General features: G+C 41.6%; 1 protein-coding gene across 2 annotated transcripts in view; it reads left to right on the forward strand.

The window, feature by feature from the left end:
• Nucleotides 1-27,368, forward strand: part of Brinp2 (BMP/retinoic acid inducible neural specific 2) — a 102,886-nt gene that overhangs the window by 68,037 nt on the left and 7,481 nt on the right. For both annotated transcript variants that reach the window (XM_036202181.1, XM_036202183.1), the window contains exons 3-5: nucleotides 12,485-12,675; nucleotides 13,786-13,994; nucleotides 25,173-25,278. In XM_036202181.1, the coding sequence (XP_036058074.1) occupies nucleotides 12,485-12,675; nucleotides 13,786-13,994; nucleotides 25,173-25,278 (506 nt within the window). The remainder of the gene's footprint in view (nucleotides 1-12,484; nucleotides 12,676-13,785; nucleotides 13,995-25,172; nucleotides 25,279-27,368) is intronic.

Below are 27,368 nucleotides of genomic sequence, written 5' to 3' on the forward strand. Positions count from 1 at the left end.
GCATTTTTTGTGAAGGAGATAAATATGGAATATATCAGAGTGGTAAATCTAGATAAATGTGTAAGGAGAAAATGTGGTGAGCTTTACTCAGAAAATGTGGAGAAAATGAAAGAGCAAAGAGAGGAGAGGTAGTCTCAGTCTATCAAACTTGTTTTACTACATGAAAATCCTGTATAAATCAAATTTATCACTTAAAATCTATGTGCTACTCTCTTTAACTGTAGCCTGAGTTAATCTTTTGATTTTATAGTTATAGGACAGTTTAAAATAAATCCTTCACAGAGATGGTGCTCTCACTGTGGAGACTTTCCCTAACAAGATCCAATAGCCTACACATCAGTGCCGCAAGACCAATGCTATATACCATGTATATCCAAAAAGCTAGAAGAGAGAGCAGGTGAGCTGAGAACTAGAGGAACAGCTGTTTGACCATGCAGACTACACACACACACAACACAAGTCATAAAAACAGACCCTTACCACGTTGACAGTATGATCTAATAATATTTCACCTGGTTGGAACATTGGACTGATATAATTTAGATAGTATTAGAGCAGGCTAAGTGCTGAAACAAAGAGTCCCACAAATCTTGGCAATATGTTCTGCCCTTTTCTGTTCATGCATGCTATAATATAATTCATGAGAAGGATTAAAACAGATTGCTTCAGGACTTCATTCTGGACTGAGACTCTCTTGACCTAAGTCCAGATGACTCTGCCATCCCTTGAGGCCTGAAGTCCAGCCCTCTTCTGGATCCTAGTAGGTGAGGAAAGAGAACACATGAAGAATCAGATGGGAGTTTCACCCCTAGGCCTGTGCTCATCTTCTATTGTCTAAAATTCAGTTACATAGCTAAACATAAAGAGAATGTTGTGTTGTGGGTGTGGAGAGCAGGGAGGCTTGACCATCTGTGAGTCCAAGACAGAAAATGGAAATAGCCTACAGAACAACTTTCTAATCTCTGCCACAAAGGGTGGAATGTAAGAAAGTGGAATGCAAAGTCCTAAATTTAAGTTGAGTGTCAGCTTCAGAAATATAGGCTATAGGTGACCTTCCTTCAGTGTGTCTTGTGACAGAGAAGCTAGGCCTTTAAAGAGATGTAGGGTGCTGGCTGATCACAAAATCACCAGCTACACAATAATGCTTTATCTTTAGAAACTATACTCAAATGATATGGCTAGTAGATTCACTCACTTATAAGAGTAGAACTTATTTCTCAGTTATGTTGTTGGACAATAATGCTTTATGTTTAGAGAAAATACAATAGTCAAGTGAAGGAGTAACAGGAAGGTGGAGAGCCAAAAGAACAGACTTCACCACATGGTAAACTGTGTATCTTTGATAAAGATACTTAAATTCATATCTGCTAGCTCAGATATGAAATTGAACTGCAACACTTGATATGTATTATTTAACAATTGCCACAACTACATATATAAAATAGAACAATATTCAGTAGGTTTAAATGGTCATTTGTACAGATCATGTGTTTGGGTGGCTGCAAAAGCTTTGCCTCATGCTGAAGATGGGCAAAGGGTCCTTAGGTCTGTCTATTGGGGTATTTATTTTAGGGCCAAAGCTAAAAGAACAGAACTAGAAGCATACCCTGAGGCTATGTGTTTCCTGGAGAGGAGAGAGGAACAGCTGGGGGAGAGGTGACTGTATCATTTCTAAAGATGGCTCTTGAAGAATATGCTAGGAATTGTCATAATGTCACTTCCACCTTCATTCCTCTGTCCAAAGCACAGTAAGATCACCACATTCTGAATATATGGGGTTGAGAAACAAGGTCTACCCTGGTAAGTGAGTGATTCTACTGAGCCATATATCAAGGACCTAAAACAGGCAAGATTGAGGAGTTAGTCTACCACACTGACATTTATAAGATCTCCGTGGAAGTTTTAAAATACATAAAATTTGCAGTCCCATTACTGGTGGCATAGAGAGTCAATGAGGATTGGACCCGTGTAATTTTCATGAAGATCATGAGCATGATGATGAAAATGACGGCAGGGTCAGTGTGCTGTCACTTGTCTCCAATGCTCTCTCACTGTCTTGCACATCAACCTAAAGGTGTTTAGAAAGAAATGTGTTGATAAGGTTGACTGCAAGAAGTGAAAGTCAAGCATAAAAGACTAGAGATGTGGATATTCTTATAGGAACTAAGAATAGTTGGTCAAAGAAAAGTATCCTGTATAAAAAGCAAATATACCTAAATAGCAGATGGCCTACCTCGTTTCAAAATGAGCAAAGTTTTAGAGCATTGGAAGGAACTACAGCCTGTGGGGATTATCTTGAAGTAAAATGGCTAATGGGAAGCCTAGGAAGAAGTCTACTGGGGAGAAGGATAGCATGGACTGTCTGCTTGCTGAGTAAACAAGCAGGACAGGAAGTGAACCATGGTGAGGAAGGGTCATTTTCTCCACTGGTGAACAGATGAACTTCAGAAGAGCAGGCTGAGTGGCCAAGGCAAAGATGGGGTTTCTGTGCCTGGAAAGCACTCAATATCCTGTTCAGTTCCTTCTGGTCTTTATTGCAAGGAATCCAGTGCGTTGATTCCATAGACGCGTCACTTCTGGTGCCCTCTTCACAGTCCTAAGCTCAATAGGGCAGTGTGAGTCACCAAACAGTGATCTCTTCCTCCTCCCCTAAGCTTGACTCTCCCCTCCCCACCTCTTCCAATCAGCCTTAATTAAACTGTTTGAAAGCTGCAGCTTGATTTTAATTAGAGCAAAATTGAAAAGATTAGAATGAAATTGGCCAATCATTGTTTACGGGCCCTTGTTTGAGAACACAGCAGGCTGCTAAATTACCTCCACGCCAGGCTTCTTGAGTTCTTCCAGACAGTGAGAAGGACAGGGCACTAGGACATCAAGGAAGTACCACCCTCATGTCTGCTTTTGTGCCTTGAAGGCTATAGGGGCTGAGATCATATTTAACCCAATGATGCCAAAATGAAAGCTTTCTTGCCTGGGGATTCCTCCTATCTAAAATAATGAACAAAGCAGAATTATCTAAGAATTATGATAAAGGTGGGTTTTGGAACCTGAGTTTGAGCCCAGCCACCAGACAAAGACATAAAATCATTAGTAGCATGACCTGGAAACTAGTCAAACTCTACTGCTAATCGACTGATACTGGGAGCCAGTCATTTCTCTCAGTGTCCAGTGTCCTCACTTGTTAACTTGTAAAAGGTTAATAGTTGATTAATAATATCCCCTCCAAGGTCCTTATAATAAATTAGCTAAACATGCATGAAAATTGTTTGCAGTTAAAAAAAAATACTAAAAGATTTCACTATATCCACATAAGAAATTATAGTTGTTATTATCATTTCTTTTTATGACTTGGATTAATCATGTCTCATTCATTATATCAGTAGAAACTCTAATAACCAAGAACATTATAGTAATCTGTTGTTGAGATAGAAATCTTTTGCTAATGTGATGTGTCTAGAAATACTTCATTTGGTATAGAAGCCAAAACACTTATAGATCTTGATGCCCCTAAAATATCAAGCTTGAGAATCTGAAACTCTCTTAGCTCAGTTTCTTTTAGTTGAGGTGAACAGCTGCAGTCTCCCAATGTACATGTTGGCTTTTACCATTTGTGTTGTGGAATATTAGCTGAAGATGGCTACATTTGTTTATGCTGTGGAATATTTGGTTAATGGTACAAAGATGTGTTGCATTGTTTTATGTTGCATTTGTTTAATTCTGTGAAGCTGTATTACTTTGCCTGTCTAAAACATTTCTGATTGATCTAATAAAGAACTGAATGGCCAATAGCTAGGGAGGAGAAAGAGCAGGCAGGGCTGTCAGGAAGAGAGATTAAATAGGAAGAGAAATCTGGGAGGAGAGATGAAGGAGCTAGAAAGGAGGAGGCCAGCCACTCAGCTATCCAGCTAGCCACAGAGTAAGGAGTAAAGAAAGGTACAGAAATTAGAGAAAGATAAAATCCCAGAGGGAAAAGGTAGATGGGGTAATTTAAGTTAAGAAAAGTTGGCTAGAAACAAGCCAAGCTAAAGTCAGGCATTTCTTAGAAAGAATAAGCCTGTGTGTGATTGCTTGGGATCTGGATGGTGGGCCCCCAGAGAGTAAAAGAGACAAACAAACAAACAGAAAGAAAAACAAACAAAAACCCCTATACATTCCTGTGAGATTTTTTTTTAGCTCAAAACTGTGGTCCTACAAAAAAAAAAAAAAAAAAAAGAAAGAAAGAAAGAAAAATGATAGTGTTTTTGTGTGGCAGATTGAACCCTGGGTATGTGGGACATTGGGAGAGACAGGGAACAAGAGAAGGCCTTGTGCAGAAGCTCAAGGAACATCAATGATGCAACACTCTGTGGTTCTCACTGAGTCTCTTGTGTCCAGTCAGCAAGCCTTAAGCTGAGCCACCAGAGAAACATCTCTTTAAGAAAAAGGTGAGCTCAGAGAACCCAATATTTGCATGTATCCAGAACTGGTTGAGATGTGAGAAATGCTTTGAAAGGTCATTGGTTGACACTTCAAGTAGAGTAAGAAAAGTCAGGGAAGATGACAAAATCATTCATGGTTTTGGCCTAAGGCCTGTTTATTGTTCCAAAGTTTTTAAATAGTTTGTTCAGCAACCTAGTCTGTGTCTTTCTTCATTTTGCAAGGAAATCCAGCCATATTTTTTTTTCTTATGGGCATGGTCCATTCCATAGCAACCACTTGGAGAATGGTAGTTCAGTCCCTTGCAACATAGCAGTCCCTTTGAGCATCCAAAGCTGGGTGATACCTCCCAAAAGAGAGATTACTGAAAATAGACTAGAAGGATCCAAAATGGAAACATGCAATAGTGCTGATTGTGATCAGCCCACTTGTGTGGGCCATTTTCAAGCTGCAAGATGGTGCTTGGTGCTAGGCATCCTGAGCTCTATGGCTGTTTTAACACTTCCCCCACCTCTCAGGGAGTCCCAGCCCTATTCTGAGAACTGCCGCCTGAGTGAGCAGGTGATGATTGGTTGACTGTGCTGGAAGCAGCAATGATTGCCGGAGTCTAACTCAGAAGGAAGAAATGGCTCCTAGCACACAGGGGTGCACTGACTCGATGATAGGATGCTGCCGAGCCTACAGGGGTGCCATGGTGAATGCACACTTGGAGAGCCGCAAGCTCAGAATGTGTGAAATGTGGCTTTCCAGGTGACAACTGGATTGCTGACTTTGGTAATGTGATGAACATGGTTTCCCAATAAAGGTGGAAAGACAAAGATCCATTAGAAAATCAGGAGCAGAAAAATCTAACTCTTAGCATAAAGTCTCAGCTACCCACAGCTTAAACTATTATTTATTATTACTAGATTTCAACTTGTAAACATCTGTTTATCTATCTATCTATCTATCTATCTATCTATCTATCTATCTATCTATCTTACTACCCTCCTATCTATCCAGCATATTCTATTTTTAAATGTCTCTCCCTTAGGACTTCACAGGTAGGAAACCTTCATAATTAATGGCTCTTCATGGGGCTGGATCAATGCTCTCAGTTTACAAGCCTGAAAAGTGGTGCTTAAGTGGAAACAGCACCTGGGTAGAAGACCCCAGCTGTGCTCTTTCTGAATCTTTCATTTGCAGATGCTGTGAGACCCTGCAGGGAAGCTCTTGCTGGCAGATTTACTGTTGACCTTGCGTCACAAAGGGCACAGTGCAATAGGGCAGTGATGACTTGGAGACACCACTTTCTATTTACAATGTTTGAATTAGAACAACCTGTAGCCATTGAACATTATCAATGGAGACTGCCTTTGGTTTCAAATGCAGAGCTGACTCAGTCTAAATCCCTGCTGAGGCTTATGTTGTTTGAAGTTTGGCATGAGTGTGAGTCAACTTTCCCTAACCTCATGTACCATCATCATTGTACAACTGGAAGAACCAGCCATCATTTATTGGCAATCTAAGTCACGAGTGTGATGCAGTTTGTGACAAAAATAGCGATAGCTTTCAAATGCCTCTCTTTTTCTTTATACCTAAACAAGACTGAATACATGGCTGTATATGGTATGTGTGTCTGTTACGACACACTGGATTCTATCTTCTTGTCTGGAATCCACTTTTCTTAGGTTTGTATCTTAGTTATAGTTATTGATTTTGTGTTTATATTAATTGGCCCTTTGACAGACATTGTTTACTTAGAGGTAGCCCTGATTGCACTAGGAGGAGATGGGAAATACAGTGAGCTTCTATTGATGATAGCCATCTACTGAAGCACCCTTTTGAAATGCATATGAGTGCCTTTTTCATGAAGTCTACCTTCAAGAACTCCGTTCATCCTTTGACTCAACGTAGGAACCTTTTCTGCAGTGGCCTCTGCTTTTCAGGGGGGTGGGGGGTGGACTTTCCATAGGACTATAGTGCTGCTTGAAATGTTTGCTTTCTCAGACTGTTTACTATGTAACAAACACAGTGGGAGAAGATTTTAGGAGAAATGGCTAAATTGAAATGGAGATTTACTTGATGGCTTAATTGAAACAAAGATGATGGCTTAATTGAGGCACTGTGTGTTAATATAATTGATATATAGAAAACATTTCTTTCTTGGGGAAAAAAGCCTTGATTATTTTATTACTGGGAAAAAACCCTGCTAAATAAAAAAATCGGAAATGAACACTTGCTGTTTGAGTAGCTTAGGCTGCCTTCCAGTATTGTCTTTTGAGGTTTTTAGATGCTGGAAAGAACCCACATCTAAGTGTGCTTATAGAACCTATAGTACTACTATCTGGCTCCTACTCCCTTCACAGATGTTCCCCAACTATTTTGTGTCAATGAAGGTCCCCAAGGTCTGGGAAGAGGCTGACTGGAGTAGACATGCGTGGGTTTTTTGTTTGTTTGTTTGTTTTTTGTTTTTTGGTTTTTTTGAAGCCTTGGAATGAACCTTTCTGTAGTTAGCACCTAATTCTAAGCTGATGCCTGTAATGTTCAGTATTCCATTAGTATAACAAAATATCTGCAGCTGGGTACTTTACAAAGGAAAGAGGCTAACAGAGTTTACAGTTAGGGACGATAAAGGGTAAGGTGCTGTTGGCAGTTTGCCTCCGCTAAGGAATCATGTGGCTGTATTGCATGATGGATGGCATCATGGTGTAATTTAATCTAGAAGGGAGAGATCACTGAACCAAACAAGAACGGACCATCAAGGGGAGGGACTAGAACATTCTTTTGTATAATAGACTTCCCAGAAAACTATCCACAGTCCCATGAAAATTGTTTTAATTAATATTCTCTCCCCCCCACCAACATCTTAAAGTTCCCACTACCTCTTAACATTGTCACAGTGACTATCAAGTTAAAAAAAAAAAAAAAAAACCTATGGGTCTAAGCCACACCCAAGACATAGCAATACATCAGTACAATGACAGGAGCAGGTTTGGCTTTTGTTTGCTTTTCCTGTTTTGTAAATGTGGTCCCATTCTATGAATTCTTCATGCAGTGGGCTTCTCAGGTGAAATGCTCCACATTATGCATTATTTCTCCAGCAAATCTCTCTTCCTTCTCCAGCCTCCACACTTCCCCTCACAATTTTAGAACCTCTCTTTCGCTTCTCTCAGGCAGAGGTACTACATCACAGTGGTCGATGTCCTGTCAAAACAAGCAATGTTTCAACTCTAATTCTGCCGCCTCTGGGCTGTTACCAGCTGGGTAAATCCAAAGATTCTGCCTCCATTTCATTATCCATAGGATGAAAATAAGTTTGTTTTCCTCCTTATAAGGATATTTTATAGATAACCCTTGTAAGATACTTCGAATGCTTAGCACATGGTAAGAATTCATTAAATATTAGCCATTATTTTTTATTGTTTGCTCATAAAGGCTTTCTAAGATAGTACTATTCTTCTAGGTCATGTACTGTTCTGTGTTATGATTTCCTGAGCATCCATGGAACTTGGACTCATGTCAGGTCTTTGTGATTTTTCCCATGATGCCTTCCATGGGAACTTGATTTCCTTCTCAATTTCTTCTCCTACAAACGAGCATCATGAAACCACTTTAATTCGAAAAAGATTTTTTTTGCCATATTATAAACGGTACACTATATTGAATATATAGTATACTCATGTTTTGTGTAGATAATTAAAGAAATGGAATGTTCTGAGTAAGGACCTGCTTTTGTTAGAAGACAGCTAACTTTCTAAAAGGATTGGAGTACCGTGAGTACATACTTCAGGGACACAAAGGAAGACAAGATTGTTGAAAGCAGTGTAGTGTTGACCTTAACCACTGGCACTGAGGTTTAAGTTTGGCCTCCCTCTAATTGTGTGACTCCATCCAAGTCAGACCCTTAACGTTTCTGGGTTTCAGTTCTTGCTATTGTCACAATGTCCCTGGGGAAGGTCAGCATGCTATCTTTTTGCTCAGGTTCTGCTACCAGCTCATTATATTTCTTTAGGTAAACTATGGCATCTTTGTTTCATGGTTTTCTCAGCCAAGGTGCATGCTGGAAGCCGGGTCTGCTACAAATGGATCACAGATATGTCAAAGGCTTCCTCAGTCCTCAGAACAGCAGGGCAAGTGCTAAGGCAGCATGGCTTGTTTCTCTGATTTACCCTGCTCTGAGCAGCCTCACCCAGAACTCTAGAGAATATTTCCTCCTCTTACTTCTTTCCTTCTTTTCTTCTCCCTCTCTCCTTTTCTCTCCTCTCTTCTCCTCTCCTCCCTTCCCTCCCCGCTTTCCTTCTCCTCTCTTTTTCCCCATCTTTTTGAGACAGTCTCTGATGCTTTAGCTTATTCTGCCCTGAAATCCATGGCAATTCTTCTGCCTCAGTGTATCTCATGATCTGGAGAAGATCGGCAGATGATACTCAAACTCTCCCCCCACTTCTAACAGCATAAAAGAATACATGCTTTTCAGTAGTATGACATTAGGCAATTACTTTGCTTTCTGAGCTTGAGTCTCTTCACTTATGTCAATGTTCTTTAGCTATTGGCTTGCATTAAACAGAGTTTCCAAGGCCACTGTCACACTGAGCGAAAGTGCAGAACTATGAGCTTGTTGCTTCTTTGGTCAATCTTTAACACACTGAGTGGTAGAAATGACCAGACTCGCTGTAGAGGAATAGAGCCATTGATCATTCACATGAGTGTAAAGCACAGTGGTCTCAGCTGAGAGATTTTTGTCAGGTACCAGGCTTTGACTGTAGACAGCAGACAGGCATGAGAAGTTGTCCATGTCTGCAGCAGACAGTGTATGAGGACCCAGACAGTATAAAAGGAACAAGCAAAAGAATTTGCTGGTGGTGTTTTACTACTTATTGGAGACAGGGTCCAGCCATTAATCCTGACTGGCCTACATAGACCATGCTAATGTAGCATTCTCTCTGCCTCTGTATCCTGAGTATTGAGATCACAGATACATGCCACCATGCCTGGCTTGATTTGTATTTTTTAAATGCACAAAATTATGCTCATATACTTTTGTAAACAAAACAACTTTCTGATATACACACATTTCAAATATTTCATTTCATGTCAGATCAATCACTAATTGGTTGTTGCTTCTTAGGTTATTTTCCTATAACCATTTTTAAATCAATTTTCCATTAATTTGAAAACTAGTGGATTGGGAAAGCTATGATATTATAGGGTACAGAGAATGTCTCCTTCAATTACTCAACAAAACCATGCTAAATATCTACTGTTGTTCTGTTTTAAGAATGGTTAATATGGCTCATCTGCAGGAGATAGTAAATAGCAGGGAAGAAAATCTTACCCTGGCAGAGTTTATGTTCTAATGGGAGGAGGAGGAGGGAAAATAGATGATATTAGGTGGTAATAAGTCTGAGGGCATGAATGGGAGAGAGACTGATGGATGGAAACCTTCTGGATGAGATGGCCAAGAAAGTGATATGTTTGGCCATTGTAAGAAATGATGGAGGATGGAAGAATGTCTCCTCTTCATCCTTGAATGCAGTAAGAGAACATGTTAGAAAGTATTAGTTAATGAAGTCTACGTGAAGCTCATCCCAAGGCAGAGAGGCTGGGTTTGATGACCCTAGAGCTTTTCTTTTGATTATATTTTGTTTCAGTTTTTAGTAATCTGGTTTTATGATTCATCAGTGTAAGTATCCTCTAGCCAATGAGAGGATACTGAGTCCCATCCAGCCATCTACAAATGAGATCAGGCAACTGTTCTTCACCCTGCAGTGGGATTTGGGGTAGCAAATGCTTTTGACAAATACCCTGTACTTTAATTAAAGTTTAGCATTTCCTGCACAAAAGAAATAACTGATGATATATTATTATTAACTTGCCTAGTTCGATAAATAAAGCCACACAATGAAAAATTTGAAAGACTAAGTTGAAACCATGAATTATTAGTCACCGTTTTCCTTTGTTTGGCTAGTGATGTTTGACATATGCTCCTCCTTTATATCTGAGCCTTTTGAATTAAATGCAGTGGGGGAGACTCCTGTAGGCTAAGATTAGGCACGGGTTTTCATTTATTTATTTTTACTCATTTTGTTTCTACAGCTCCATCATTGGCATACCTTGGTTTTGAAGGGAAGGTTAGACCAAGGTTATGCACTTTCGCAATGAGCAGGATTGGGATGTTAGGCATATATGGAGACTTTACATCTTACTGCTTCCCAAGACAGGAAAATCGGTTTTTACCAGTGTAATAGAGGGTGGAGGTGAGGGTGAAAAACTCATTTCCTACAACTATTTAAATTTCAGCTCAAGACGAAGATTTCACCTGGAAATCTTTCCCCTTTGAGATCCAAATGTGTCAGAGAGGAGCAAATCATGAAGAATGAAATCCTGGATGTGTCTGTAAAGAAACCCAGACATCTTTTGAAACAAGCTGCTTAAAATGTGGTCCTCCTGTTTCCTTCCAGGACCCATGTGACATTTGCACTGAAAGTGTGTATGTGGGGAGCAGGGAGGCAAAGAGAACTGACAAGTTAATTGGAATGAAAATACTCATCCCAAATGAATCTGGTAATCATGTGTTATTCATAATACAAATGAACTAAACACACAATCCCACAACACAAACAGAAAGAGGGAGAAAGAGAATATGCCAGCCTCACTTAAGAATGTCCTAAAACATTACAATTTATTAATAGGCTTAAATATTGACCTTGGATACATGTCTTTTTAATGTTCCATGTGATGAAATGGGAAGCATACACAGAGCATGTCTTTGGCTCCTAAAGAACTATGGTGATCTCAGGGGATAATACATATGTGGTCGTGCTACAAGCTGAGCAAGCAACTATTTTCCTAGAACCCTATTTTTCTTGAAAGCAAGAGTAGCAGACAACCTATAGTTATTTAGACTTAAGTGTTTGGCAGACATTTTCTCAAAAAAAAAGCGAGCTAGCTTTTAAGTGGATGGTATTTATTAGCAAAAATAAAAACTAGGAAAACATGTTATTTATTACCAAAAATAAAATTTCAGTTTTCATATGAAAGTTATATGCATTATTATGAGGTAGTCAGCTTCCTGGTATCTAAAGGTATTTCTGATGCAGTTGTTGGTGGTATTTACTAGTCTGATGTTCTAGTACTATACAATGAAGTACCAGGATGTTAAAAGAGTGGCATTTCTCAGTGGAAACAGATATGTCCAGGATGGCCAATGCATACTCTCACCTGATTATGTGGGATAAAAGATCTGTTCAAAATGTGCTTAAAAAAAAAAAAAAAAAGCTTTGGATTTCAATGCAGTAGAGTACAAAGATTATTGATATGGCTTCAGATGCCATGCTATATAATTAACTTTTAAGGAATGACCATTTCTTTAGTGTGGACCCAAGCATAAGAGTCCACAATTATGATGACACACTGAATGTAGAAACAAATATGAGAATGAAACTATCCTGTTAAGCAGATATGAAAGATTTACAAAGTCACAAAGCAGTGTGCTCTTCTTGTCAAATTTGTTATGTTTCAGTACATACAATTGTTGTCATAAAATGCATTGATTTGGTTATATGTACTAGGTGTATTACTGTGAACTTCAAATGCAGTATTGGGTAGATAACTTTTATCTTCCCAGTTTTAATTTCTGATGTGGTATCCATCGATATGAGCCGCATAAACAAGTAGGGGATGTAATTATCTACAAGAGTATGAAGGGATCTGAGCCCCAAATGTTAAAACATTGTTCTTTCTAGACCGGCCTTCCGGTTTTTAGCAATGAGCTACTGAAGCTCGAATGGATGATGTAACTCACCTGATGGTGATGGTTGTGACTGGATCAGTACTCTGCAAATCACTGCCCAGTGCCCAGCATGTGCTTTTTCTGCTTCTCTATGAGGCATGGCGACTACCTTGGGAAGACATTGAACTACCGCTGTCCAATGGGGAAGCTGGGTGGGTGGAGGTCAGCTTCTCAGACTGGAAATCTCTACCCTGTGAGAAGGGGACTTGAAGAAAGGAGGCCTCAAGCAGAGGAATGACCTTATATTATTTCAGGCTTCATATTTCTTGTTCTGAAATACAGTGGCTTTCTCTGCAGGGAGTTTGCCCGATGGAAAGTGAACAACTTGGCCCTAGAAAGGAAAGATTTCTTCAGTTTGCCCCTGCCTCTCGCCCCAGAGTTTGTCCGCAACATCCGCCTCCTCGGAAGAAGACCCAACCTACAACAGGTTACTGAAAACCTCATCAAAAAGTACGGCACTCATTTCTTACTTTCTGCCACTCTCGGAGGTAAGCAGCCTTCTCTGCCCCAGTCAACTGGTTGTTCCATTGCTGAAAATAACTTTTATGATCTGTTGAATACCATTCTCCCTGCATTTTTTCCCCTTTTTAGCTTATTATTGCTTAAGAAATATTTTCTTCTTGGTGCATCAGAGAACAGTGTATTCTCTCTGCACCCACAACCACCCTAGAACATTTCTATTCTCTTGCAAGTGGCAGCATTAGGGGAGGGGTGCGGGGTAAGGAGGTTGGGCGTGGTGGTAGTGGGGAAACACACCGGTTTCTATAAGCATATACCAGCAGGGGGCGCTCCTACTTTTGTTTTGACTAGCCATTTAACCCAGGGACTTCTACACTTAATTATGACTGTGGCTGCAAATGTCAGATCCATAGGCACAGAAATAGATAGATGTTCATTGAGTCACTGACCACCACCCCCCTTCTTCACTGTGAAGATTGGTGACCAGCCAAACCACAATTCCAACAACTTGGTGGATCTCCCTCTAGTAGGATGGGGGTGGGGACCGGGCTGTGCACAATGGAGCTGGAAACTCTGGACAGAATCACGAGACCTGAAGATACAGAGTTCTCCCAGCTATGGAGAGAAGACAGCAGGGTTTATCATAACATTTAGTTAAGTGTGGCTGGGACAAAACGCAGCTCCCCCAGGGTTGGGGCTGGCTGCCGGCATGTGGTAGGTGGCAAGTGTTTGATGGTGAGGGAAGAGGCAGAACCTCAAAGCTTTTGCCCTTTCCCTGGAAGCAATAATAGCCATGTGGCTTCTCATAAACAACTTGAGAGGGGAGAATTGTGTCTCCCCCTTGGAGGCAGATTGCCTGCTTTGGAGATCAATAGAGGATGTTAAATGGAGCCGCTGCTGAGGGGTAGCTTTGGGAAGCTTTAAGAGCTAGAGAAAGGAGGGCCTCCCAGGCAGGGAGGCCTGTGACCCTGTGCACAGTCTGAGGAGAGAGCTATCAAAGTGGAAATGATGGAGAGAGGCCCACAGCAGGGGCAGTGTTCTCTCTTAGCTCGGTGTGCCCTGCCGGAGGGCAACAGGTTCTTAATGGCTGAGATTCTGGAGCTGACAACCTCACTAATGAGCTCATGTTTTTGTTGTAGGAGAAGAGTCCCTGACCATTTTTGTGGACAAGAGGAAACTGAGCAGAAAGTCAGAAACATCAGGAGGTACCCCTGTAGTTGGGGGCAGTGGGAACAGCTCCGCTGTGTCCCTGGAAATCCTGCACCAGCTGGCGGCTTCCTACTTCATTGACAGAGAAAGCACACTGCGCCGACTGCACCATATCCAGATAGCCACAGGGGCTATTAAGGTACAGGGGAAGCCAAATCCTCAGCTAGCTCCAGGTCAGCCAGGCCACCCTGAGCAAAGGGAAACAGCTGCTTTCTGCTACCATCTCAGCTTGTCCTTACAAATGGTTGCACCACCCATCCTCTGAAGGAACATCTAGGCAGCAGATCTGCTGTTGTCAAAGACAGGTGTGACTGCATTCCAGTAGGGTTGAGCTACTCAGTCAGAGATGATGATTCCAGATAGCCATTTAAAGACAAGGTATACGTTTTCTAGGGCAGGGGTGGGGAGCAATGAATATTAGTTAGATTGGTCAAGAAGGGTGCTTTAACGTTGATCCTGTGAGGCTGAGACCTGAGTGATGCCAAGCCTGATTGTGTAGAACAGAGAAAGGCCATTTCAGTTAAAAATGAAAAACAATGCTAAGTGCGAAGGCCCCAAGTCAGGAAGTAGCATAGTGCCCGCTGAAGCCAGAGAAGAGTCCTGTGAGGGCAGAGAGGTAAACAGATACACTATGAAGACATGATACAAGATGGGGTTCTGAAGTAGGCTGGAGCTGGTTGGCATGGTCACAAAAAGGAATGTTAACACCAGGCAAGAGAAAAGGTTCTAGCAGGATCATGACAGAATCTCATGATTTCATGCATGCTTTAAGGGATCCATAGTTACTATGACTTTAATACCTGTACTCTCCAACTTCCCTGCTCTAATTAACCTGCAGAACATTTCTACTAAAGGTCCTATGATTAATGGATGACGAATGACACTTTTGGGAATTCTGGGGTTTTAAAATTCTAAGTATAAAGTTAAAGTGGTCTATAGGCATCCAAGTTATTTTCTACTTCTGTATCATCTGAAAACAGCAAGGGAATTTTGTTTACTCATTGGTTAACTCAGTAGTTCTTGAGTACTCAGCATGTACCAGATACTATTGTAGATGCCCAGAACACAACATAAAATTTCTACCATCATGAAGTTTGTGTTCAAATAGTGGACCTGCAAATAAATGCAAAGATAATGTGAGATGATGGCGAATGATATGAAACCGAGTAAGAGGACAGGGAGTGATGGGGCTGAAGGAATGTCTCTTAAGGAGGAGCCTCCTTGAGTTGAGTGGTTTGTGTTTCTTGAGCAGAAGTATTCTAGAGAGCAAGCACAAATGCCTTAAAGGGGAATTGTGCTCAGTGTGGCCCCAAGCACTAAGGAAGGAAGTGTAGCTGTATGGAGTCAGCAAAGTTGTAAAATGAGAAACAAAGCTATGGAAGTTGAGGGGCCAGATCACTAGCACATTATTGATTATGGAGATGGGAAAGGGTGGTGTTAAAGACCAGTGTAGTGCCCAAGGGCAGTGTGGTGGGTACAGTAGGACATTATGGTGTCTCAGATGAAGATGGTGGCACATGCAGTTTGATGGTAGGGAGGTAGAATCTACAGGATGAGGTAATGGACTAGAAGAAAGAAATAAAAATTAGATGCAAGATATTTGGTGTGAGCAATCAAATGAATAGTGATTCCTCTTACTGAAAAAGAAATAACATTGGGAGTTAAGAACAGAGCCAGGGAGGACAATGGAAGAGTTTGGTTTTGGATATGGACATGTTGGAGTGACATTCCTGTTAGAAAGGAAAGGCATCCAAGGAAAATAATCTAATAGGATATTGGACATAAACACCAAGGTTTCAGGAAAGGAGCCATAATATGGCACAGACACGTGTTCACATGGGCAGTTAGCATTGTAACTAGGAACCATGTGACTAGGAACCATGTTTTTGTTGTAAAGGAAATCAGAAGAATAAGTACTTATTGGAGAGTGAGGTGGGATCCAGAAAGTGTTTTGTTTTGTTTTTTTTCATAATGAAAGCTATTATGGTTTACTGGTGTGTAGGAAATCTAATTTGGTAGAAAGTACTAGAATGATGAAGCAGTAGAGAGAGAAGATAATCTCAGGGGCATGATCTTTAAATGAAAGTGTTGTCATTTCATGTGGGAATGAAGAAATGGACCTTGCACAGAATCATTCCTTTCTTTGTGTCTGGGGCAACGCAGAATGTGTAAGGACACCAGTTGAAGAATGGTGGAATGTGGTAGTCAGAAGAAATGTTTTTGTTTTTTTGTTTTGTTTTGTTTTGTTTTTATCTGATTGGGTTCTGTATCCTCAACTAAACAAGAAGCAAAGGCCTTGGCTGACAGGAAGAAGAAACTGTTGTGGAAAAATGTGTGACAGGGGAAGGAAGGAGTGTCACTTGAGTGGAAACACCTAGTAGACTTTGGGGCAGCACTAGAGACCCACATGATAGTCATCATAAGCACAGCATGAGATGAGACACTCTAGTTGGGTGCATTTTATCAGCTCTATCCATTGTTCTACATACCAGCAGGCATGCACTAGATGGAAAGTTGGATTTAACCAAGATGTATGTGTGGACAAGGCAAAGGAAAAAGGCAGAGGAGTTAAGACTGTCTACCAAGGAATATACTGTAGATTCAGTATTCTAATTTAATCATTCAAAAAAAGAAGTTAAGGATTATAAAAAGTAGGTCAAGTCCAAAGACTGAAAGTCTAAATCAGATAAGTAGTTCTCAGCCTTCCTAATGCTGTGAACAATCAACAGAGTCCCTCATATTGTGGTGATCTAACCATTTTTCTTACTACTTCATAACTATAGTTTTGTTATGGCTATGAATTGTATTGTAAATATCTGATATGCAGGATATCTGATATGCAATCGAAAGGGTTGTTTGAAGGCCAGGTTGAGACCCGATATGTTATATGGAAGAGACTGAAGGAAGTATGATATGATTGTTTTTTTTTTATTGCAGTTATAGGGGAAATGCAGCTTGCAATAAAGTCTAGGTCATAGCATGGGTGTGGTGACTAAGCTGAGATCAAACTATAAGGAGGCAAGGTAAGGCAGCCAAATATCTAAGAGGAGAAAAGGTTAAATGATGATGTGTATGGATGAAGAAGTCAGTAGGAATGGTACAGGCTTCTGGTGGTAACAATAAGAAGTCTACTACTATAAATCTTCAGTGAGCCAAGAAGTGTAACAAGAAAATAAATATCAAGCAGGGATAGTGGGGCATATTGCCGGATGATTCTGGCTTCCAGGAGCCAGAGACAGCTGGACAATAAGGAAGAATTTCAGTAAAGGATCTGCCTCATTTTCATGCTCAAGTGTATGAGATATGAGAAAGAAGCAGCCACCACTAGAGAAGGCTGCAGAGGAAACTACATCCCTGGGGAAGTGAGGCTGTGGTTAAATCAAAACAGGTGAAGTGGGCTCTTAAGAAGAGCTTGTGGTTATAGAGATATTGCTGAGGACTAGTCATGATATACAGGGAGCACCGTGGAAATTAATGGAAGAAAAAGCAGCAGATTACAGAGGTACAGTGTTTGAAGGGAGCATCTGGGAGAAGAGGATGGGTTTCCATTAGCAGACTGAAAAGTTTCATTTATGAAGCTGGTATCTAATGCAACTCAAAGTGATGGAAAGGGTCCCTAAGTAGCCTGGAGAGAGTTTTACCGAGATATTAGAACTTTGTAGAATTTCCCCTCATCCTTGAGTCTCCTATGAGCTGTGACACACTTGGAGAAGAAGCACAAAATTCTTACTAGGAAATGAAAGGCAATTCAAAGATCTCATTATCTTCTAGTAGTCCATCCCCCTTGCCCCCTAACTTAGATTCACTGATCCATCACTACCACTATTCCCTGCCCTGGATTCCCCTTATCCCCATTCTGTTCCCCTAATCCAAATCCTTGTCAACGTGTACCCGATTTTCTTTCATAATGCTTTCATACTCTCCTCTCTCAGATCGTCTCCCTGATTTACTCTACATTGGTACTGTGAGCAGGAGCACCCGCTCCGGTATCTCCTAATTCCAGACTGTGCACAGAGCAAGCCTGTGTACCCGAGCAGGGTGCCCATGGTATGCAACAGAAAGAAAGAAGGCTCCATCCAAGAACCCGAGTCCTACCACCGTGTGTGGATTGGTATTGAACAAGTTACCAAACTTCTTTAAACTTCATTTCCCCCCTCTCTAAAATTATTAAATAACTAGGAGAGTTTTCAACCCTGAGGAAATTCTGTGATATTTAACAAGAAAATGTACAGATTGCCCAGAGCCTAACACGGTTGGAGCTTGAAAGGGCTGATTGTTCTTAACAAAATAAAATCATCGATCATCTGCCCCTGCTATCTTTCTAGTTTCATCTCAGTTTTCTCCTTGCCCATCCATCCACTTTTACCCTCCACTCACATCATGTAAGCTAGGCGTACCCAAATACCAGATGTTATTAGAACACTTAATCCTCTCATCTCACTCCCCAGGACTTGTTTTCTATTGTACTCCCAATGCCTAGCTGTTGACCCAAGTGGCTCTTCCTGCCTTCTTCGCTCAGTTCAGAAAGGTGACTCCTGTGAAACTTTTCCTGACTCCTAGCATACTTAAATGCTTCTTCTCAATGTTCCAGGCACATTCCTCCATTACTGAGCTTGTCATTTGAACTATAGGTGCTCCTAACATAATTATTTACACAGAAAACTAAGAGATCCTTATAGAAGAAATTTTGTCTCACTCAACCTTCATTTCCTAGAAGAGGACAAAGCTTGCCACATGTGGGTAGTGAGTAAACAAATGTCATATAATGAGGGAAGGAAGGAATGATCAAATGAATGAAGTCTGTCTGTCTGTCTCGGAACCATTTTGCACATGTTAGAAAAATCTGCCTAACACACATACAAATACCTATGAATACATTTAGTTGAAAGAACCAGCCGTCTATTTAAGGCATTTGAGTATAAAGATGGTTTGTTAAGAGTTCTGTAAGGTCAGGTACTAAATTTATTCCAGATGTCTGTGGCTTGAGAAAGGCTGGTCATATTCTCAGCATACACCTTTGGATTCTTGTTTGGATACTTGTTTCTACTTTAAAAAAATATTAGCCTGTTCTCTGTTTATTAGACTTTTCTGAATCCTGTTGTTTGGCTTACAAGTAGTGTCTCTTTGCTGCAGAGCTGCTGCTGGCCTTGACTGGGGTTATCTTTGTTTTATCTGCCATCAGTGCAAGGACCACAGCCCCATTCATGCTCAAATCCTAGTTCCTGATATCTAGAAGAATGGGCTTAATCCTTAGGTATTAATTAGCTGAATTTTATAATTATCAACAATCAAATCCTTTTATAGTTTGGGTCTTCATATAACTATTATCTTCAGAAAACCTAACTGGTTTACAGTTGACTTTCAGCTCATATACCCAGCAGTGTTCCTGGAGTTGCTACAATGGGTTCCTAGACATATCCCTTAAGTCTATGACAGAGGAGTGAAAGACAGGAAGTATTCAAAGCCACATCTCTTATAATGCCTGTGGATGGTCCCAGGGCTACAGCCACTGTCTGCCTCCTCAGAGGAAGGACCACTATCCCTGGAAGCATTCTTTGGTAACTCTTCCAAGGACACATTGACTGCGAAATGAATATCCAGTCCCCTCTGCACCAATGGCCCTGGGGTTTTCTCTGGGAGCACAATGGGGTCTCCCCATAGGATTCAACTCAAGAAAACCATGCATAAAAGGGATGGTTTCACATTCTCTCCCTTCTCTACCCTTCCAAGTTGTTAGTGAGGTGTATGGATTTCAAGGACATTCTGCTAGACTAAGGATCAAAGGGCTGTGTTGGTATTCTCTTCCCACAGCTCTGCTCACCCACTAGGTTTGATCAGTATTGCTGTCAACAGATTCCACCTCTTCTCTCTAAATGATTAGCACTCATAGACCCATATAGGATAGTCCAATAACCAGGATGCACCCTGCAGCACATCCTTAGAGCTAACAATCCTCTGTGCAGTAGCACTTACCATCTGCCTCCTTCTACTGAGCATGCCTTAGCAGTAGCCTTGCTGGGCTCCATCTCATTCATTACTATACCACTGGGTGGGGATGAATGGGGTGAGGGTGAGGGCTCTGCTCACCTGCTCTTCCTTCATGAAAGAAAAGTCTTCTAGCACATCTGCCTGTATTGTTTCTCTAAGGAAACCTGTGGCTCCTTTTCACTCTTCTTTAGTAACTTCTTTGCATTAATGTAGAGAAACGGGTACCCTGCTCCCTCTGGTTTGTTCCTTTGGGAACCAGTAAACATTACTCTGTGTTGTAAGGCTTGCCCTGATCAGCACACAGCTTTGTCATGTTTCTGTTCAGTCTATTTGCATGCCTGTTTCCCTCCTCCCCACACCCACTGTGACAGTAGGCCTTAAAGCAGAAGGGACTCTACCGTGTGCACATAGCTCCAAGTCCCTTTACAGCATCTGGCGTGCGGCAGGATGTTCAATAAAATGCTTGGGAGGTGAAATGGGGCTACACAGTTTAGAGGAGAGCAAACCAAGTGGATCGAGGATATTTGGGAATTGGCTTCAGCCCCAGAGCTTGCTGTGTCTATGACCTTGAGCTGTCATTGAACACCATTTGTCTCCTCCATAATCTGAGCTACCAACCACTTTACACACCTGGACACAGGACTTTCAGCTAACATGACTACTCCTGTTTTTAAAACATGGAAATATTTCCAGATCCTTCCACCCATTATGCCCTACCCACAGATACTCTTCCCCTCTAGCTCCTCTGGACCTCTTTCTTTGTGGCAACCAAAGGACAAATGTACCTCATGAATTCTCTGGAAGCCTTCTGGACAATAAGGCTGGCATCTCTACCAATTAGTTACTGAACTTGGATCCTACATGTTGATAAAGATGATTGCCACACCTGTTTACTCTGCTATCGTGTTAGGGTGACACCAGATGATACAATCCACAGGAAAACCATGCAAAGTATGGAAGCTTATATGCCTGTACTTTCCTAGAAGGAACCAGCACCACAAGGAAGAGATAGGATCATTTTCATAGTTATAATTTACCTCTTTCAAGAAGGACATGGAAAGACTTGGTAAGGAGGAATTGAATAGCCCAAGAGCTAACTGAACAGAGCCAGTCAGAAGCCAGCCAGATCCTAGGCAAATGGGAGTTTCTCACAGCCCATCCTTAAAAGAGACTTGGTAAAGCTACAGCAGCCTGTGGCCTGCAATTTACTTTGAAGCCTTTTTAAGCACACACATCTTCACTGTGCTCTTCATGCTCAGCCCTATCGCTCACCATTAGAAGCCCATTTTCCCCTGCTGTTAGCATTGTAGGTATCCCTCCAGGTAGGGCATAGCAATCTGGAAGTGAGAGCAGGGGGAGGAGTGTAGGCTCACTGGATGATGGTTTGCACAGTCTGGTATTATGGAAAATTGGATGCGCTAATGAACCTGAGATACATCAGGGCTTTCTGAAGGCAGGATGGTCTCTGTCAACAGACCAATTAGCACACAATTATTTTCCCTTTCTGAAAGCTTATCTGAGGCACTTTTTGAAATGTGTGTGCCTGAGTGAACTGCACTTTCTGTTACCTCTATGGACCCTTTTAATAATCTCCCACGCTGCCTGCCCCTTCACAGAGAAAGCTACAAGATTGTGTTGACTTGCCCTTCAGAGACAGGGGCTTTCATCACATGGGTAGGAGCAGGGCTATATATTAGCCTACACTGTTTACCCAAGTCAGTGCCTGACAGTGTCTATATGTGACCCTTTCCAGGCACCTTTCTTCTTCCTATCTCATTACCTACCTATGGAGGAGAGAGATAGTGTCAGAACAGATAGAAAGAAAAATAATTAAGACTTTGGTGTCTAATGAAGTCTGAGCAAGCCTTCCTCATGAAGATCTGGCTCGCCACTCTCCCCTCTATCAGGACATGGGTACGATACCAGGGAATTTCCTCTTTATTCTCATCCTGAATCACAATCAACAAAGGGGAGCTCCTCTTCTCAGCCACCTTCCTGATAGATTGTCTTCTTGTGAAACTGACATTTGGACAAGCAGAGAGAGAGAAAGTTACAAGATTATAGCCAGCCTCAGAATGGAGAAATGACGGTGGGAAGTTGATGGACGAGTGTTGGGTGGAAAACGGCTTGGGGGTCAGAGAAAGAACAGAACACCTCCATTGTGGCTATTCCCTGACCTGCCCTTCCCTACACATGACTTGTTATCTCATCCTTTGCCTGAAGCTAGTTGGTGAGTCATCAACTCAGGAGTGGGTAGATGAAAAATCCAGAATAACACTTAGCAGTATTTTGGGGGCCAGCTTACCCTGAGGTAAGAATGAGCTAGTTTCTCAATACTATTGTGTACCACCTTATACCTGCCATTCGCCCAGCCCAGTCTCACAGGTTCCACTAGATTGTACTAGTTCTCAGCTGTGGCTCTTCTTATGGAGAGTATTACAAAAAGAAGAGACTTGGCCTTGACATAAGCCTGGATCTGTCTTCACAGTCTAGTGTGATCACTAGCCAACCACTCACTCAGTAGGAAGTACTCAGCACATAGTGTCCACATGGGAAGAGAGGCCAGCCCAAGAAGATCCATAAGAACACTGGCATTCTAGAAACATATTTCCACCAGTCTACAAGTGCAATACAGGCAGGAACTGCCAAATTCATCTGTGAGTTGATACTAACTGAATAAAGCAATGCAAGACTATATTGAATTCATCCTGCCCCCTGGGATATAATATATATGATATGGAGTTAGTCACTTATCTAGACCTTGTTTTCTTAATCTCTTATAGAAAGATAGTGAATGAAAAATTGAGGACATGATGGCTCCTGGGTGTTTGAGGAGAAGGTTTATTGTAGATGTGAGGTAAAAAAAAAACAGCTAATGGCATCTGGAAGAGCCCAGATTGAACCAGACCAGCAGACCGAACCAGGCCATGGGGAGGCGAGAGCAAAGGAAAGAGAGAAAGGGGGAAACTGAGGACCAAGAGGCCAAGAGAGTGCATGGACCAAGAGGGCGTATAACCAAAATGGCTGAATTACATAGAGGGAGATTTTTAGGGTAGAGGGCAGGGTGAGAAGTGCTAGGAGGAGCCACGGGTACTGAGTGAGACTTCGGGAGACCTAACAGACAGCAATACTAACTTCCAATCATTACATCCCTCCCCCACCCCCGCCCCTGTTAGCCTTCTGAGGAGGGCAAATCTTCAGAATATTGTCTAGAAAGTGATGACATTTTAAGGTTGCTGAAGTTCACTTTACTTCCTGCAACCCTTTGACCTGTTTTCTAGGAACTGAAATGACACAGATCTAGAATCTGAAAGCTCTAGATTAATTAATTATAATTAATAATTAATAAATTATTTTTGGTTCAGGCCTGTTATCTCTGTACTTAGGAAGCTGAGACAGGAGGATTGTTTTGAATACAGGCTGAGATATATCATAACTTACAGGCCAGCCTGGCAGTAAGACCCTATTTCAAAATTAATCTATCATCAGTCAGTCTTTAAGAATATTCTGTCTCTCAGATACCACCAGCCCAGCCACCCTACTCTCTGGACTGTTTTCCTTTTGGGAGAATGGGAGGATTGCAATTTGTTCCCAAGAGCACCCATGGCATTTTGTTTCACCGGTATGAGAGCTGGAGAATCACCCTCATCTGGTTTGGTCCTGGTCTTGTTCCTCATTTGGACTGCATCTTGCTGGCTCTCAGCTGCTATGTCTGATGCTGCTTCTTTGTTCTTCTCTGGAGTCACCAGACTTTCACAAGTTCCCTTGACTCCTTACTCACTTTTCAAGGCTGTTTTAAGCTCCCAGGATTAGCCCTGACTCCTTTCCCAGGGTTTGTGTATTATCCCATCTCCCACTTGACAACATTATTCTCAATTCATTTTCTAAGTCTAGGTAAACAGGAGTTCCTCAGTGATGTTCCCAGCATTTGGGGTTCCTTAAGGAGCCAGGCACGTACCTATGTACTTTGGAGCATGTGCTATAGATCCCAATGTCTTTCTTTTTGAGATTTTCTTCTTACAATATATTTACCATAACTCCTCTACTGTCTACTTCCTACTTACATTTAAAGACAACTGTCAGTGGTATTTCCTCTGTTCTTTTTGTTTTCCCTCTGCCTAGGGAGGTGCTTCTTGTGACATATTCTTTGGTCATAAGAATGTCTATCAGTCATTTGTAATCTACCTGCCTCCTTGAATGACTCATTATATAGCTCATATATCATTGTGCCTATCTCCCTGAAAAGACTAGAACACATCACTCAGACATTCTCAGGTTCACTGCTTATTTAACAATATTCCAGACTCTGTGCTAGCTGCTATTGATATCACGGCAAACAAAATAAATAGGAGCTTACCTCTGTAGAGACTCTAGCATGGGAACCAGGTGAGGATCAAATACTCGCAGGAAAGGATGTAGAACTGCAGCTCATGTACCTGCTGCAAAGCACAGGTGCCTGGAGCTGCAAGAGAAGGTCAGCAGTGCCAGGTAGAACCCCAGAAGAACTCCAGAAAGGCACTCAATGAATGTTTGATGAATTGTGTGGAATTGAACAGAGGCTGCTCAATAAATATTCCTTGATTGGTTGATTGATTGTTGGCAAGGACTTTGGAGCTCCTGAGAAGAAAGGGCCTCAGGTCCCCATCATTCTTATTACATAATTATTTCAGTGAATTTCAAGCTCCCCATTTTTCATCTTATACTTTAAACATCAGAGAAAACTGATGGGCCAACTTTATAATATTTTAAAATACAGTGTTTGGAATATTATGTGGCTGTAAGAGTTTATGTATATTTAATATACTTACTAAAATATGCAGTAATCCCATAGCTGATTTTCTCTAAGGACATCTCAGCGCTGAGGTGGACTGAAATGTTTAATACTAATAACAATACTCCTAAATACCCGTATTTCTCTAGTGCTTTTCATCTTCTGGATCTCCAAAACCTGTGAACACCTCATCAAGTGGATACAACTGGCTCATTCACAGGCTAACAGGGACCATCTCTGGCCCTTTGCCTCTTTCAAGTTGGCAGACTCCAACTTGAAGGTCTCACTCCATATTCAACATCCTGGTTACACATTTTGTTTGTTCCCATCTGAAAGGCTCTCTTGGTCACATGCAACTTCTACCACCAACCACATAGAAATGATGTTCACTGACCCAGAGCAAGCAAACTAAGTCACTTTGCATTTCCAGGGTAGACAAATGCAGTTCCTTTGCTCAGAGAAAGGACACAAAGTTTCCGAGTGGATGCCTAGAAGGAAAAGGCAAAGAGAAAGCTTCCTCTTGTTTTCTGAGTCTGTATCTTATCCATTTTTCTCTAGGTCACAGAGACCAGGACTGGTCCACTGGGCTGCAGCAACTATGACAATCTGGACTCTGTCAGCTCTGTCCTGGTTCAGAGTCCAGAGAACAAAGTTCAGTTACTGGGTAAGGAGCTGCATGGTGGTTTCATACTGTTCAAGCCTGGTGGAAAACTTGGATCCCTGAAGAGAAAGGAAAGATTTGATTTTCTCATTTGAATATGTTATTGGGGATCAGGGTCTGGGATAGGTGTGTCCAGGCTCTTGGTCTCTTGTTTATAGTACTGAAATAAGGACTCATGTTTTACAAAATGAGCAAAGTAACTTTATTCAAAGCACATCAATAGTACAGATCAGAAATGACCAGTACTGGCAGCAGGCTACCTAAGTGAAGGTGCTCAAGGACCCAGATTATTGTGTAGGCCTTCCTTTTATGGTGTTCAAGAGGAGAAGCTGGTTACTAGGGGCACAGTTTCGATGGTTCTGTACTTTGACACACAGATACAGTTCCAGAACCATTTTTTCTACTGTGAAAGTTCCTTCCCATAATGCGTGTCATTTTAACCAGATGTGGGACAATTATGCATAGGCATAGGATAGTAAGTAATGGATTCTCCCTCACAGTTTACTTGGGGACCCAGTTTTACCTTATTGCACAAATGCTCAAGCCCAGTCTAGGCCACATTGTTCCCACCGCTTTATACCCAGGCATAGTGGACTACAACTGAATAGAATACAACTTGAGTAGTTATAAAGAGGAAGAGAATGTGCTCCTTTGTTCAGAGCAGGGTGTGCACGCAGGTTCTACGGTGCTAACACGTTCCAGGTGCATGGCTTGGAGTAGGGTGTGTGTGTAAAGCACATGCAGGTAAAAGACCTAGGCTGCCAACTGTATTTCGGATAGAAGTGTGTACACAGCTCCTAACAAGTAGAGCCCCAGGTTACTAAGTTTATGCTTACCTGCCTCATCTAAGTCCCCAAGACAAGAATCTTCACAAACCTTAGGACCGGCATATAGCAAATTTCCATCAGGGCTTTTTTTTTTTTTTTTTTTTTTTTTTTTTTTTGTGTGTGTGTGTATGTGTGTGTGTGTGTGTGTGTATGTGTGTGTGTGTGTGTGTGTGTGTGTGTGTAGGGGGGAGCACTTCTGAGGATTTGCCCCACACCCATGACACTTGACACCTAAATACTTCCATTGTGTTGCTTTTCCAAACCTGTATTATTATGCTGTTGGGATCAGACCGTACAGCCTTGTAAACCCAGGACTCAGCCCAGTGATTGCTTTGGTTACCAAAGGCACACTAAGGAACAAGTGGCCTTCGAATAGTAATTGTGGGTTCACTAATAGGGCTCACTCTAGCTCAAACTTTGGGTCTACTGATCTGCAACCACAAGAGAAGAAGGGCTCTTGCTTTCCATTTCCCAGTCTGGTTTTCCATGACTTCAAAGCTGGGAGCAGCATTCAAGAGGAATGACCAGGAACATGTGGATTGAAGACAGAATGGACAAAGCAGAGAAAGAAAAAGAAAAAAGCCACTGTTGTAGTCCCAAAGAATGGGGGACAAGCAGAGATAATTAATCCCATCTGTTCCTCAAATGTTTTAAGGGAAGAGTCATGCAAACTGATTCAGTAGAAAAATCCGTTCTTTCTGAGAGCTAACTGAATCGGCCTCTGTTTAAGATATTACTATTCCAGCATCAGAAAATCAATAGCCCTCATGCAGGATCTAAATTACAAATCTCAAGCAATCTGATACAGAGGCAACCAACATTGCTTTAGGAATTAACAAATATACAGTAAGAGAAGTAGAAAACCTACTAATAGATACTCAATACAATTAATATCTCTCTTCTCCTATGTCCCTATACAAGCTGGATTTGTGTCTGGAAATTAGCAGTGAGTGAAGTTCAGAATGTCTGGTGGTTCATTTGGAATAGTTTATGCCATTTAGTTTTATAGCCCAACACGCACGTAGACATTGCTCAGGGCACTTACTTTATAGCAATGGGAAATGTTCTGGTGAAGAGGACGGGGGGCAATGGGAGAGGGAAGGAGACCACTTGAGAATAAGGGTTCAAAGGAGGCATGTTAAAAGGGTGTGTGTGTTGAGGGGGACTCTCAAGTGCCATGGTGAACATGGCGTCAAGAACAGGAAATTTAGGAGCTAGTAAGAGTAGGAGGTAGTGAGAACAGAAAATATCCAAGATGCTGACAAC

The sequence above is a fragment of the Onychomys torridus genome, chromosome 11 (genome assembly GCF_903995425.1).
Source record: "Onychomys torridus chromosome 11, mOncTor1.1, whole genome shotgun sequence".
NCBI lineage: Eukaryota > Metazoa > Chordata > Mammalia > Rodentia > Cricetidae > Onychomys > Onychomys torridus.